Consider the following 12,467-nt stretch of genomic DNA (forward strand, 5'->3'; position numbering starts at 1 on the left):
CAAACCAATACTATTACATGCTCATGTATAACCCGCAGAGAATGCTGGGTAACTTCCTCTTAAATTAACCCACCTCTAAATTTAGTATGTTGAATCCAGTGTAATTATAAAATAACACTGTCACACCACAGTGAGCTCCATCCTCCCCATCAAGGTTAAGACAATCCGCCACCCACCTGTGGCAAAAAAAATATTGCACTGATAAAAATGATTGTGGAAGATCCGATTTTCTGTCATTTTTCGGAAATATTTCCTTAATTTTATAACGCAAACGTCGACAGGTCTGCTAATAAAACAAGTGATTGATGTTGCGATAGATTAAATTGGGGGTGGGGGGGGGGGGCAGCGGGGGGGCGCCATTGAAGCTAAAACCTCCACTCCCCCCGCCCTACCGAGCTAAAGCTTTACGGATGCTGGAGGTATTGCATCACGTACATGTACGTGCGTGACCTTGCCCACAAGGGGGCAGAATTGAGTCATTTCGCCGGCACGTTCATGTTCTGCTTTCATCTGATTGGTCGGCTGTGGAACATCTGTAGCCACGCTTGCAGCTGCTCATGTCTCCGGCCAGAAAGCAGCTCATGGCTCACTTGGCCTGCAGTGTGTTCCTCTCAACTCATCCACCTTGGAAACCCACCGGTTTTTGTTTTTGTTTGTTTACTAAATTATACGGAAGCCCGTCCTTACGTAACAATTTCGCGCCAAGCCAAGAGGGAATGATCTGTGCTGATTCTTTCTTCGTGGGTGAACTAATGGAGTGATGCGTTGTCAGATCTTCGTAGACGTCATGTGAAGACCATCCCACTCGAACACACACAAATCCTTGATGGACCACAGGGTGCGTTTGGCGCGGGATTGAGCTACCTGACCGTGACGTCCAGGTATGCAGACTCGCTATCGCAGACACAAAGGAACTCGCTTCACTTTTCTGCCGAGAGCGAGCTGACGTCTTCCTCGCGTGGGCGATGAACGCTGGCGTGATTTAAAGCTTTCATGTATAGCCTGTGCAGGGTCAAGATGCAGGTCCGGACGGTGCTGGACGTCAAAGTGGTGGACGTGGAGAAGAGACGCAGTCCGTCGAAGCACTACGTGAGTAGATGCCGTTTTATGCTTCTGCAGAAACTACTCACGTTTTCCTGTAGCCTCGCTGCCGTGACGTCACCACAGGCATATTTAACGTGTGTGTCGTTTCATCAGAGGCACACGTTGTGTGTCCTTCAGGGTCACGGAGCTGTCGTGAAATGGCCACACACCTGACAAGAATATCGAATGTTGTGATTACACTGATGAAGATCATGCTGGGAGGTATTCTTCAAGATAATGGAATGTTTCAATTGCAAAGCGAACCTTCACATTTCCGGAAAATAAGTGAGATTCCATGTGGGCCATACTGCACATTTTGGGATGGATGTGATACCAAATAGATGCAGGACCAGTACAGAGTCAAGTCATTAATATGCCCATAAAATGTCTCATTTGGACACACAGCTGCTCCCAATAATCTATAAATAGCACTGAATGTCTAGGCTCAGGTTCAGATCGGAGAGGATAGGTTTTTGCTTGTGTAGACTGCAATTAGAGGTGAAAACAACATGAAAACCAGAGAGCTGTCTAATTTCCGATACCGATATCTACCGATATCAACCGATACCAATATGTGTAACATCACATATCCCCTGTCATGGAAATAACACGTGTCTGTTGTGACGTTAATGGATACCGTATCAGCAGTTAGCTTCTCAACATGGATGTAAACAACGTTGTACGACTGTAAGCAAACATCTGAGAAATACTTGCGACGTGGCATGGCAAAGCGTGGCTCGGCCAACTCCACAAGTCCACGGCATCTTGGGCGATAGAAAAGGTCTGCTTATCCAGTGCGATCCCTATTTCATTATAGGGAAAAATCCCAATACTGATATTGACCAATATTACATTTTTTTTTTCATTTTCTTTGTTAAACGGCAAGGTACATGTTTATTGGCTCTAGAATGTTAATATTTAGTTTGATATATTTTTTACATTTTTGCAAATTGTGGTTGCAGTAGAATAATGTGTTTATTTTGTGTTATTTTGTTGATTGATGGTTCTGTGGGTTTTTTCCCCAACAAAACAAGGTAAGAGTGATGTGAAATGTTCAGTTGTCCATTCATTTGTCATTTGTAATTATTTTTGCATCATTTTCTGCATGTAAAACTATAATTACTGCCTATAAAATGTGTTTTGTGTGAACATTTTTGGGTGTCTGGAACGAATTAATTGGATTTACATTATTTTCTGTAGGAAAATTTGCTTTGGTTAGAGTCTGTTTTCGTTTGAGTTGGACCTTCTGGAACCGATTAATGATGTTAACCAAGGCACCACTTTATTATTAGCCAGGAATTATTTTCAAACATAAATAAATGAATTTGTAGTTCAAAAACTATTTCAAAAAAGTCTACTATTATATTTGACTTTGTCCCAAAAAATGCAAAGTAAAAATAAAAAAAATGTATCAAGAAAAATGTACTTTTGCTCTCTTCCTGTTCCCCATGTGTACCTACTCATCAATACCAGCCTTGTTTTAAACAAGAGGCTGTGTTGAGTCCCTGCACTCAATAACCTCGTTGCCAAAGCTAACACATAACAAGCATTGAAAAAGAGCGAGCATGATCATCACATTTAATGTGTTCAGTAGTTTGCAACAACTCACCAGCCTGTCTGGAATACAAGAAGTCCTCGGCATACGTACGAGTTTGCTTCCTACGACGAAGATGTACGTCGAGTTTTAGTGTAAGCCGAAATGTATATCTAAATTGTATGCACCTAAAGAGCAGTCATAAAAAGATGAAACGTAACAGGCATTATAAAAAACAACAACTGCTTACTTTTATCCCTGTGGTTGTCTTGCACACAGGAAGGGGTGTTGCAATGAAGGGAGAGACAGGCTTATTGGGAGGAGGGAGTCTCAATAGTGAGACCAGTACACTGCATAGTTATCACTGTCCGTTTCATAGCAGCAGACCCTTTCTCATGTTCAAGGATGCCATCTTTTTTGGGCGTTTGAGTGGCTTGGACCGGGGATGCCAGTGTTGATCTTCGTTCCTCACCTTTCTCAGCATTTCACTTCATTTTTCACTTTCCCTTTCATTTATGTGAGCGTGTCGTAACACACAACTTATTACCTACGGAACTGCATAACACGAAATGTCATAACATGAAACGTTGTAAAATGAAATGCCATAACAAAATGTTGTTAACATGATATATCGTAACCATAAAATCATATCATGTCATATCATATACAGTATCATATCATATCATATATCATATCATACAGTATCATACAGTATCATATCATACAGTATCATATATATATCATATCATATATCATACAGTATCATATCATCATATACCATACAGTATCATATCATATATCATATACAGTATTGTATATCATACAGTATCACATATATCATATATCATATACAGTATCGTATATCATATCATCATATCATACAATATCATATCATACAGTATCATATCATATCATATATATCATACAGTATCAATCATATCATATATCATACAGTATCATATATATCATATCATACAGTATCATATATAATATATCATACAGTATCATATCATATATCATACAGAATCATATATCATATCATACAATATCATATCATATATCGTATCGTATCGTATCACATCATGTCATATAATATCTACATAATACAACCAGAGTGGAAACCTACCCAGGGCTGTGGGGACAAATAAGATGTGGGTTCCCACTGACAACACTAACCCTTCCTGCCCCTCCTTTTGCGTTGTTATGCACTCCTTCACCTTCAAGTACTCATCAAGTGCGACGCACTCAGCGCGCTGCGCACGGCAGCTTAATAATAGTTTGCCTCCAGCCTTGAAAATCAGCGCTTCGTTGGTGGGATGTTAATCATCTCCCAAGGTAACAGCATGCAAATGCGTTTTTAATGCTCTAAAGCACCATTTTGGACAGTATCTAGGTGATGAACAACATAGAACATACAGTAGAATGAAATGAATACGCACGTTCAGTACCACCAATCCAGTCATCCCAATCACGCCCTGCTTCCAGTTTCCTGGCTTCACTCTACCAAGGTGTTTCAATATATATGATGATATATATAAGTCCTGTTGTTTCATCACTCAATACAGTCTATTATTACTCAAATGTTAAGCAAGTTTTCCTTTTTTTCCTAAATGAAGCATTTTCAAGCATAAAAATGGATAAATGAAGTAAAATAGAAATATAAGGCATTCAGAAGACGCATTTAAAGACGTTGGGCTGATATGTAGTATTCTGCAGTGGTCACTAGATGGCAGTAATGTTACATTGAAGAGACAATAGCCACTGCAGGAAGTAGTGCACAGGACAGGAAGTAAAGAACAACAAGGAACTCTACCAATGCTACCATGTGAGAGTCGATATTATGTCTTATTGATGTCTTACTTTCTGTGATTATGTCTGCTATATTGGGTAATAGGAGTGTAAAGGTGACTATAGGGGTGTTATTTCATGTCTAGAGGGCTCTAATTATGTTAAAACTGTATTTCAAAGGTCATAAACAGGTTTTCTATGCTCTAACTATGAAAATATTCCATTTATAAATAAGGAATGCTACTTTGCCGAAATGGACTTCTCACGTTTGAGTGTGGAATGGATGAACCGCAATGACCCGCGGGATTGCTGTCATATTTTATCATTGCTGTGGTGTTAGCGGACCAGAATCAGTCATTTCCACCGTAAGAACGACCTCGCCTGCACATGTGTGTTCCCTCCAGGACTGCAATCTATTTGTGGCCGTGCTATATTGCATGACCATGACGCATGTGCATACTATTTTTATGCACGTCGTGGAGGACAAAAACTGAAAAAAAATACAAAAAATGTCACTGTCAAAAATCTGCATTTTTGCAGGAGCGTCTTTTATTTGCACATTTTTGCCATTCTATGGTGCTTTTTGAAGTTCCCCCCCCCCGTTGAACTGCGGGGGTTTACTGTATCAAAGGCGGCAGTGTCCAGAAAGCTCTCTAACACTTCCAAAATGACGTGTTCCTTGAATTGATCAAATTGCATAAAAAAATCAGGCAGAGCCGAGCCTTGCTGACTTGTGTTTTGGACTCGGAGCAGGTCGGTTCATGGCCCAGTTTCCCAAGCTACCGTGTCCCATGAGATGAGGCTATTCACTGTGCAAAAATAGAGCGAGGGAAGGACAGCGACACAAAGACGCACTCTGTGCTATCCATTCAATCTCGTTTGTAATGTTTGTCAAAGCAGTGCGTAGCGTGGGACCGCTAACGCTTAATATCATCAACATGTTGTTTGCACAGGAAGGTGGGAACATACAGTAGAAATGAGGCTGCTAGTTCCGCTATATGTCAGGAACAGAGCGGCCAGTATTTGGTGTTTTGTGATCAGAGAGAGCCGCCCCCTTGGCTTCATCGCGAAAGGGGAGGGACTAACTTGAGCTGTTGCAGTTCCCCATTAAAAAGGAGAGAAGAAGAATAACCCTAGAAAAGTCTTGCATGGATGGATGAAACCTTTCCAAGTCCAACTTGTTCTTTTAAATTCCCTTCTGGGCCATTTTGAATCTGTGCCATTTGATTGTTGTATTTTTACTTTTTTGCAAATTTAAGTCATTGATCTTTGTGTTCAAATTTCGCACATGGTAAATGGTGATTAATCGTGATGAATACATTTGAAAACGGATTAATTTGATTAGAAATGTAATCATTTGACAGCCCTATCATTTCTGGGGATGCAAATGGCCCTCATGCTTTGGTGGGTGTGTGTTTTGTACGCTACTTTAAATAGAGTTGTTTAGGCGGGGTTCGCTGCGTTTAGTGGCTAACATTCCCTGCCCAAACGAGTACCACGTTCTTTTGCTCTCCATGCTTGAAAACGGAATGGCTTTGTGCCTTTTGTACCTTCAAAACCGTAAGTTGTTACGTTGTGCTGTATAAGTTGTGTGTTATTGTCGTTGTCGAGTGTTGGAACTACACTCTATTGTGTTTCTGCTTTGACCAATCAAGAATGAAGTTCTTAGCAGAAAAAAAGGAGCTGCTCATGTGATTCATTGCCGTTCGCTCCAGAGTAATCAAAGGTACGATTTGTCCCGGTGATGTCATTCCCATTTTTTTCTGTAGTTGGGAACATGATGAGCACAGTAGCTTTAAGCTCTTGTTTTCCTTGGCAGAAACACGTACAAGGTCTTTTTCCGTCTTTCTGGGACGTTGAACCCCCGAAGAGTTGTTTTCTGTTTCACCTTTGGGTACGATTTCCTCATTTAAACACGTTCATAGATTCCTTTGACAACAAATGTGGCAGTTTCAGCACAGCAAAAGCTGACAGTACATATAAGAAGCTATGACGTTGCTTTTTTACCTTCTCATCCAAATGCCAGCCTTCTTTGATGTGCAACTCATGAACCTCACTCATGATCTCGTCTCTGGTTCATCCTGCTTCACTTTAACTGACAAGATGTGTTCATTGGGGGCCGCACGGTGGTCTAGTGGTTAGCATGTTGGCCACACAGTAACAGTCAAGAGATGGGAAGACCTGGGTTGGATTCTCCCTTGGGCATTTCTGTGTGGAGTTTGCATGTTCTCCCCGTGTGTGTGTGGGTTTTCTGGGTACTCCGGTTTCCTCCCACATTCCAAAAACATGCATGTTAGCTACATTGGAGACTCTAAATTGTCCATAGGTATGAATGTGATTGGTTGTCTATATGTGCCCTGCCATTGGCTGGACACCAGTCCAGGGTGTACCCCGCCTCTCGCCCCAAGTCAGCTGGGATAGGCTCCAGCATGCCCCTGCGACCCTAATGGGGATAAGTGGCATAGAAGATGGATGTGTTCATTGTATAATCTCAGTATATCCATCCCTCATAGAAGGTGGTGATGAGTGAATCTCTGCAAAGTAGAATTCCTTATTTATAAATGGAATATTTTTGTAATTAGAGCATACTGTAGAAAATGTGTACGACCTTCTAAATATGCATTTTAACATTATTAGAGCCCTCTAGACATGAGATGACACCGCCATGGTCACCTTTACACTCCTATTACCCAATAAGACATAATACATAACATAGATTCATATCAGTGTTGCCAGGTCTGCTTATTATAAGCGACTTTGGACTTGTTTTTTTTTTGCCAAATTCCCAAGTTTCCTTTGTTGCTGTTTTCAGAGAGCTGCTCGCTTGTTTGTCTTGCGAAACCCGGCACACTTGCCCCCAGCCTGCATAATTATAAAGTAGTAATTAGGGGTACCTATATATATATATACAGTATATATACAGTCAAACCTGTCTTATCGGCCACCTTTATAGAACGGCCACCTGCCTATAGCAGCCACTAAAAAATCCCCTGCAGCAAATGTACATGTTATAGACCCTGTGTATAACAGTCACCTGTCCAACGCGGCCAGCGGCCACCCATTTTGTCTCCCTTGGTCAATATCGGACCGCATATAGCGGCCAAATTACCAACTCAAGTAGAAGCTTCATGCACGAAAAAGTTTTGTTTTTCAATCAATGAAGCCGTCGTGTGTAGACTTTAATTACTGAGTCCTAGCTCAGTCACAATCATTCACAAGATCCACACAAACTGTCAGTTGTTCCACATAAAAAAGCCGTCTTCTTTTGAGCTTGCTATTTCCTGGTCAAACATGTAACTTTAAGAGCATTTGCACCAAAACATTACCGCAAAGTAGGCTGGGAACAGGACGTGCTCCCAGCGACGCTACAATAAAAAAAACATACGCTAGCATGCATGTGGCAGCGGGAGCAAAACTGAGTTGGGTTGTACTTAATTGAAGTATTTTAGAATGTACTCACGTTATTTTTGATCAATCCTCATCGACAAATCCATCAAAGTCCTCATCTTCTGTATTTGACACAAAAAAAACCGTCTTCTTTTCCGTTCGCTACTAGTCTGTTAACTTGTCAGTGTTATTCAGCTCCGAAGCAAAGAAGGAAACTTCTCCTGTTGCTTCTGCCAACTTTATTTATTGAACGCGGCCACCAGACAGCAGCTCAGAACACACACACCTGACACCGTTCACCTGACCTAAACCCAGTAGAACACCTCTGGGACATTATGTTTAGGTCCATCCGGCGCCGCCAGGTTGCTCCTCAGACTGTCCAGGAGCTCATTGATGCCCTGGTCCAGATCTGGGAGGAGATCCTCGAGGACACCATCCGTAGTCTCATTAGGAGCATGCCCCGACGTTGTCAGGCATGCGTACAAGCACGTGGGGGCCACACAAACTACTGAGAATCATTTTGAGTTGCTACAATGACATTTTAGCTAAATGCACCAGTCTGCTGTATCATTTTTCCCCCAGTTTAGATCTGATGTGTTTTTGAAGTGTTCCTCTAATTTTTTTGAGCAGTGTATATATATATATGTATGTATATATATATATATATATATATATATATATATATATATATATATATATATATTGCAGCATTGTATATCGGCCGATATTGAAACCAATCCGATATTAGCACAAATTGTACATACTTTATTAGTGATGGAAAAAGCTTTATCAAGTGACATGACTCCAAAAGAGAACACTCATAGAAATACACAAACGTGTGCATGACAAGTGTTGCACTCAGCCACAACATCGCTCGTGCTCCACGCTGCTGCTGCCATCACGTGGGCTCCATCCGGCCACTGCTGGTAGACATCTGGATTGGACTGCTTGTATCAGAGTGCCAATATCGGAGATTTCCATAATAATAATGTAAATCTACGAACAAAAAATACATTTTTTGGAGCGTAATACTAGTTTGACACCATTTTGACCTTGATTGAAGACTTTTGTCTGTGAAGGCGGCGAGGACCGGGGAGTGTTTTGCGTACTTGAAGTTATTTCTTGAATTCAATAGTCGTCCCTCCCTACATCATAATATCATAGTTTGAACATCGCTCCCTTACTTTTCCAAATAGTAATTAATTCACGAGTAACAATCACAGGCTGTTGTTATTAAAACACTGAAAGACACGACACGTGTTGCATGCTGGTCACTGGGTGTCAGCAGTGTTGCACTGATGAGACGCTACCTTCCGTTACATTACCTGCACAGCGCATGCAGTCAGCCGTGGTACGTCCAACATGGAAATGTTCACCTCCCATTCCGTGTGGAAGTGGTATGTTTTTAGCTAATTACTTTGTCCTTCGTCCCAACTCTGTTTGAAACCCTTTTTTAAGTTTAGACTAAATAAAGGAATAGTTAGCTCGCTAGCATGCTATGCTTAAAGCTGTGGCCATCTCTTGTATCCCTGCAGTGGTCCCATAGCCCGAGCATTTAACAAGGAATAATAGTAGTGTAAAGCTGACTGTAGGGGTGTTACTTCATGTCTACAGGACGCTAATAATGGTAAAAAAAACATTTTTAGAAAGTCATAAACAGGATTTCTGTGTTATTAATGTTGAATCCTACTTTGTGGAGATTCACTTATCGTGGTCGGGTCTGGAACCAATTCACCGCGATAAACGAGGGACGGCTGTAGTGTTTCTCGCCTTCTTCAAATTGCCGGCACTTGCAAGTTTTCTCCGGGGTTTTTTTTAGCAGTCGCACTCAATAAAAAATGCACTGGCAGCGAGTCATCAACGTGCAGGATGCGTTTATTGTGGGCGTTTATGTTGCAGGATGATGCAGAAAAGGGCAAAGGAGCCAGTTTGTTGTGTGGAATGTAACCGAGATTTTTGGACATTTTTGTGGAAAACCAAATCATATGCCGACTGTATGTGAACAAAATGCAATCTGTTGAAGACGTAGCAAACGATGGAACTACAATCACAGACAATCAAGTGGGAACCAAACGCTGGCATGATCTCGCTGAAACCAAAAGAGTGAACACATGAATGTGAAAACAAACTACCAGCTCATGTGATTTTATTCCTCAGTTCCATCCCTTATTTGATTTTCTCCTCTTCTCCTTGGCAGGTGTACCTCATCAACGTCACCTACTCTGACAACACCTCCCACGTCATTTACAGGAGATACAGCAAGTTCTTTGACCTGCAGGTAAGCCTTCATGCCTCTTCATGTCATTGCTTGTATTGGTTGTCTGTACGGGGTGCGCCTCTGCCTTGGAGGATAAAGACTCTGGCTCCTGCACCATCCCCTCAGACGGGGGCTGTCCTATGTAGTCTCTGAGCCTGAGATTGGATGTCGTTGTGTGTAAGAGCACTCTCATGTCTCGGCTGGTGTTCACTACACCTTGTCGCCTCAATGAATCAATATGAGTGGAAGTAATTGGTCGGGGAGCAAGGGAGACACGCTTTGAGACTCGACATCTAAACCCACACCACTTTCTTTCCCTTCCTGACTGACGTGCTTTTTGGGTCAAGCAAGAAATCCACATGGAAGCCATTTGAACTCGCTGCGCTTCCTACGGTGGAATCCGTTTTGCTCGACCCCTTTTATGCCGACAACCCGTCTAGGTCGACCAATCCTGGTCTATCATGTTCTTGTTATTACTAAATGGTGCCCGCTTAAGCCAACGCCAACATACACGGTTGCATGTGGGTCATTTCCAGTAAAGGGATTGTTGGGACTTTTTGACATGAAGTTGTATGACATCCCCATCAGCACTGGAGGGCGGGGGGGTCACTGTTGATGGACTACACTCCTGATGGGGGTGTCTGTTGGCAGGTGGTCCTGCGACTTCTTGTCGGGTGCGACTGATATATGAAAATATATATTCAGGCCTGTCACGATAATACATTTTGCTGGACGATAATTGTCCCACAAGTTATTATCTATAATTGATATTATTGGCAACATTTTTTGAGACAATTATTTTCATGAATTGTATGGCAAAATAACGAGAGTGCATCCGTTCAAAAGCAATAAAGTTTCATTTCTCAAGAGTATTTAACTTTGTAAATGGAATGTCAAGAGCTTTTAAATAAATTAAACAAACAACATAATACATGAAACAAAAAAGACCAAAAGAAAACCTCAATGAGAATAAAATGGACTCTCTTTTAGCAAAAATTGCACTTAAAAATGACAACAATAACCAGGGACAATAAAAAATAGACTCTGTCTCTGTTAAGAAAAAAAGGGCTCCAATAAAAAACACACACACAGTTCTGTAGTGTATTGGTAAACTAATGTGGGGGGGGTCATATTTGGGCTGGACCACACATCTGTGGTGGCGGAGTAGAATGCAATGTTTCTGATGTCCTTCAACGCGTCTTCTTTCACTTCTTTCACACAGTTCAGGAATGGCTGTTAGTGACATGGACGTTCTCCCGGGCGATTCGTAGTGTCTGCCAAACCTTTCTAACATTTCCCGGAATTTTGACTTTTCAACCGTAATGAAAGGTTGCATTTCTTTTGCAATGTGGCGAGAAACACTGTCTGTGAGCGCGCACCATTTTGCGCTTTTTCGTTTTGTATTACATGCAAACTCCGTCTCCTGACTGTGTGGTCAACATGCTAACCACTCGGCCACCGTGTGGGTGACATGGGCCAGCACTACTGATTCTGAAGGCCCTAGGCAGATTACACTGACATGGCAACACATAGAAGCTGAAATCTGATTGGACAAAAAAAAAAAAAAAGGAACATCAAGAAACGTAATATCCACGTTCTTGAAGTAGTGCGGCCAGGAGACCCGCTCCGAAATGAAGATACGCAAGTGTTGGGAATAAATGAATTCACTTTCATGCAGCAAATATTAGAAGTGAAGGTGTAAACTTTGTGCTAAAATGTTACAGATCATGTGGTTGTCTATTTGTAGTTCTTCACATGCTTGTTCTTGCTTCCGAGGCAGTGCACATTGCTGTCCTATCGCATCGTTTTGGAGTGGGCCCGTTACCTCTCGGTGGTGGGGGGAGGTGCTTCGTCACTGCAAAAGAAAACTAGTTTTTCATGTTAGCTGCTACTGCTACTAGCTGCTTGGTTTGTAAACAGGTCAGGTCTGTAAATAGAGCATTGTTGGCATTTTTGGAGGTTTTTTTTAGCTTTATAGTCAAAATAGGTGCATTGTTAGCTTCCACATGCTAGCTGTTTTTTTTTTTTAGCAGTTTTTCTCTCTTTAGAACGTGCAGAAAAGAGCAAGACATGTGTGGTCATGGTTTCACATCAGGATTGTGGAAGATGGGCAAAATTCAAAAAAGTGCAGCTTTCCTTCAGTTCAAGTGTGCTGGTAGTTGTTTTTTGGCAACACCGAGTGGCTGCAATCATTCATTGAGTTGAGTTTGTTGTGATGCAGTTAGGCACACAAATTGAAGGATATGGAATACCTTCTATAGGCTCTGTCTGTAAGTAATGTGCAACTACAAGGATATGAAAAATGAGGTCTTTTAGACACTGACTGTGTCTAGCTTTGAGATTGGAACTGCTACGTCAGCCGCTGACTAACTAAATACACACGTTTGATTTTCAGTCTGTTTTAATTTATTTGTCAAT

At 41.6% G+C, this 12,467-nt stretch overlaps 1 protein-coding gene across 10 annotated transcripts in view; it reads left to right on the plus strand.

Annotated features, from left to right (window-relative positions):
• The first annotated feature begins 521 nt into the window (after positions 1–521).
• Positions 522–12,467, plus strand: part of sh3pxd2aa (SH3 and PX domains 2Aa) — a 99,124-nt gene continuing 87,178 nt past the window's right edge. For 2 of the 10 annotated variants that reach the window (XM_054778671.1, XM_054778667.1), the window contains exons 1-3: positions 522–1,089; positions 1,222–1,305; positions 9,990–10,070. Coding sequence is in view for 4 of the 10 variants with exons in the window: in XM_054778664.1 (XP_054634639.1) it covers positions 994–1,089; positions 9,990–10,070 (177 nt within the window). In the remaining 6 variants the exon portion in view is untranslated. Of the gene's footprint in view, positions 1,090–1,197; positions 1,306–9,989; positions 10,071–12,467 lie in introns of all 10 variants that reach the window. The other 8 variants (XM_054778663.1, XM_054778666.1, XM_054778670.1 and 5 more) reach the window with 7 other exon arrangements.

The sequence above is a fragment of the Dunckerocampus dactyliophorus genome, chromosome 6 (assembly GCF_027744805.1).
Source record: "Dunckerocampus dactyliophorus isolate RoL2022-P2 chromosome 6, RoL_Ddac_1.1, whole genome shotgun sequence".
Lineage (NCBI taxonomy): Eukaryota > Metazoa > Chordata > Actinopteri > Syngnathiformes > Syngnathidae > Dunckerocampus > Dunckerocampus dactyliophorus.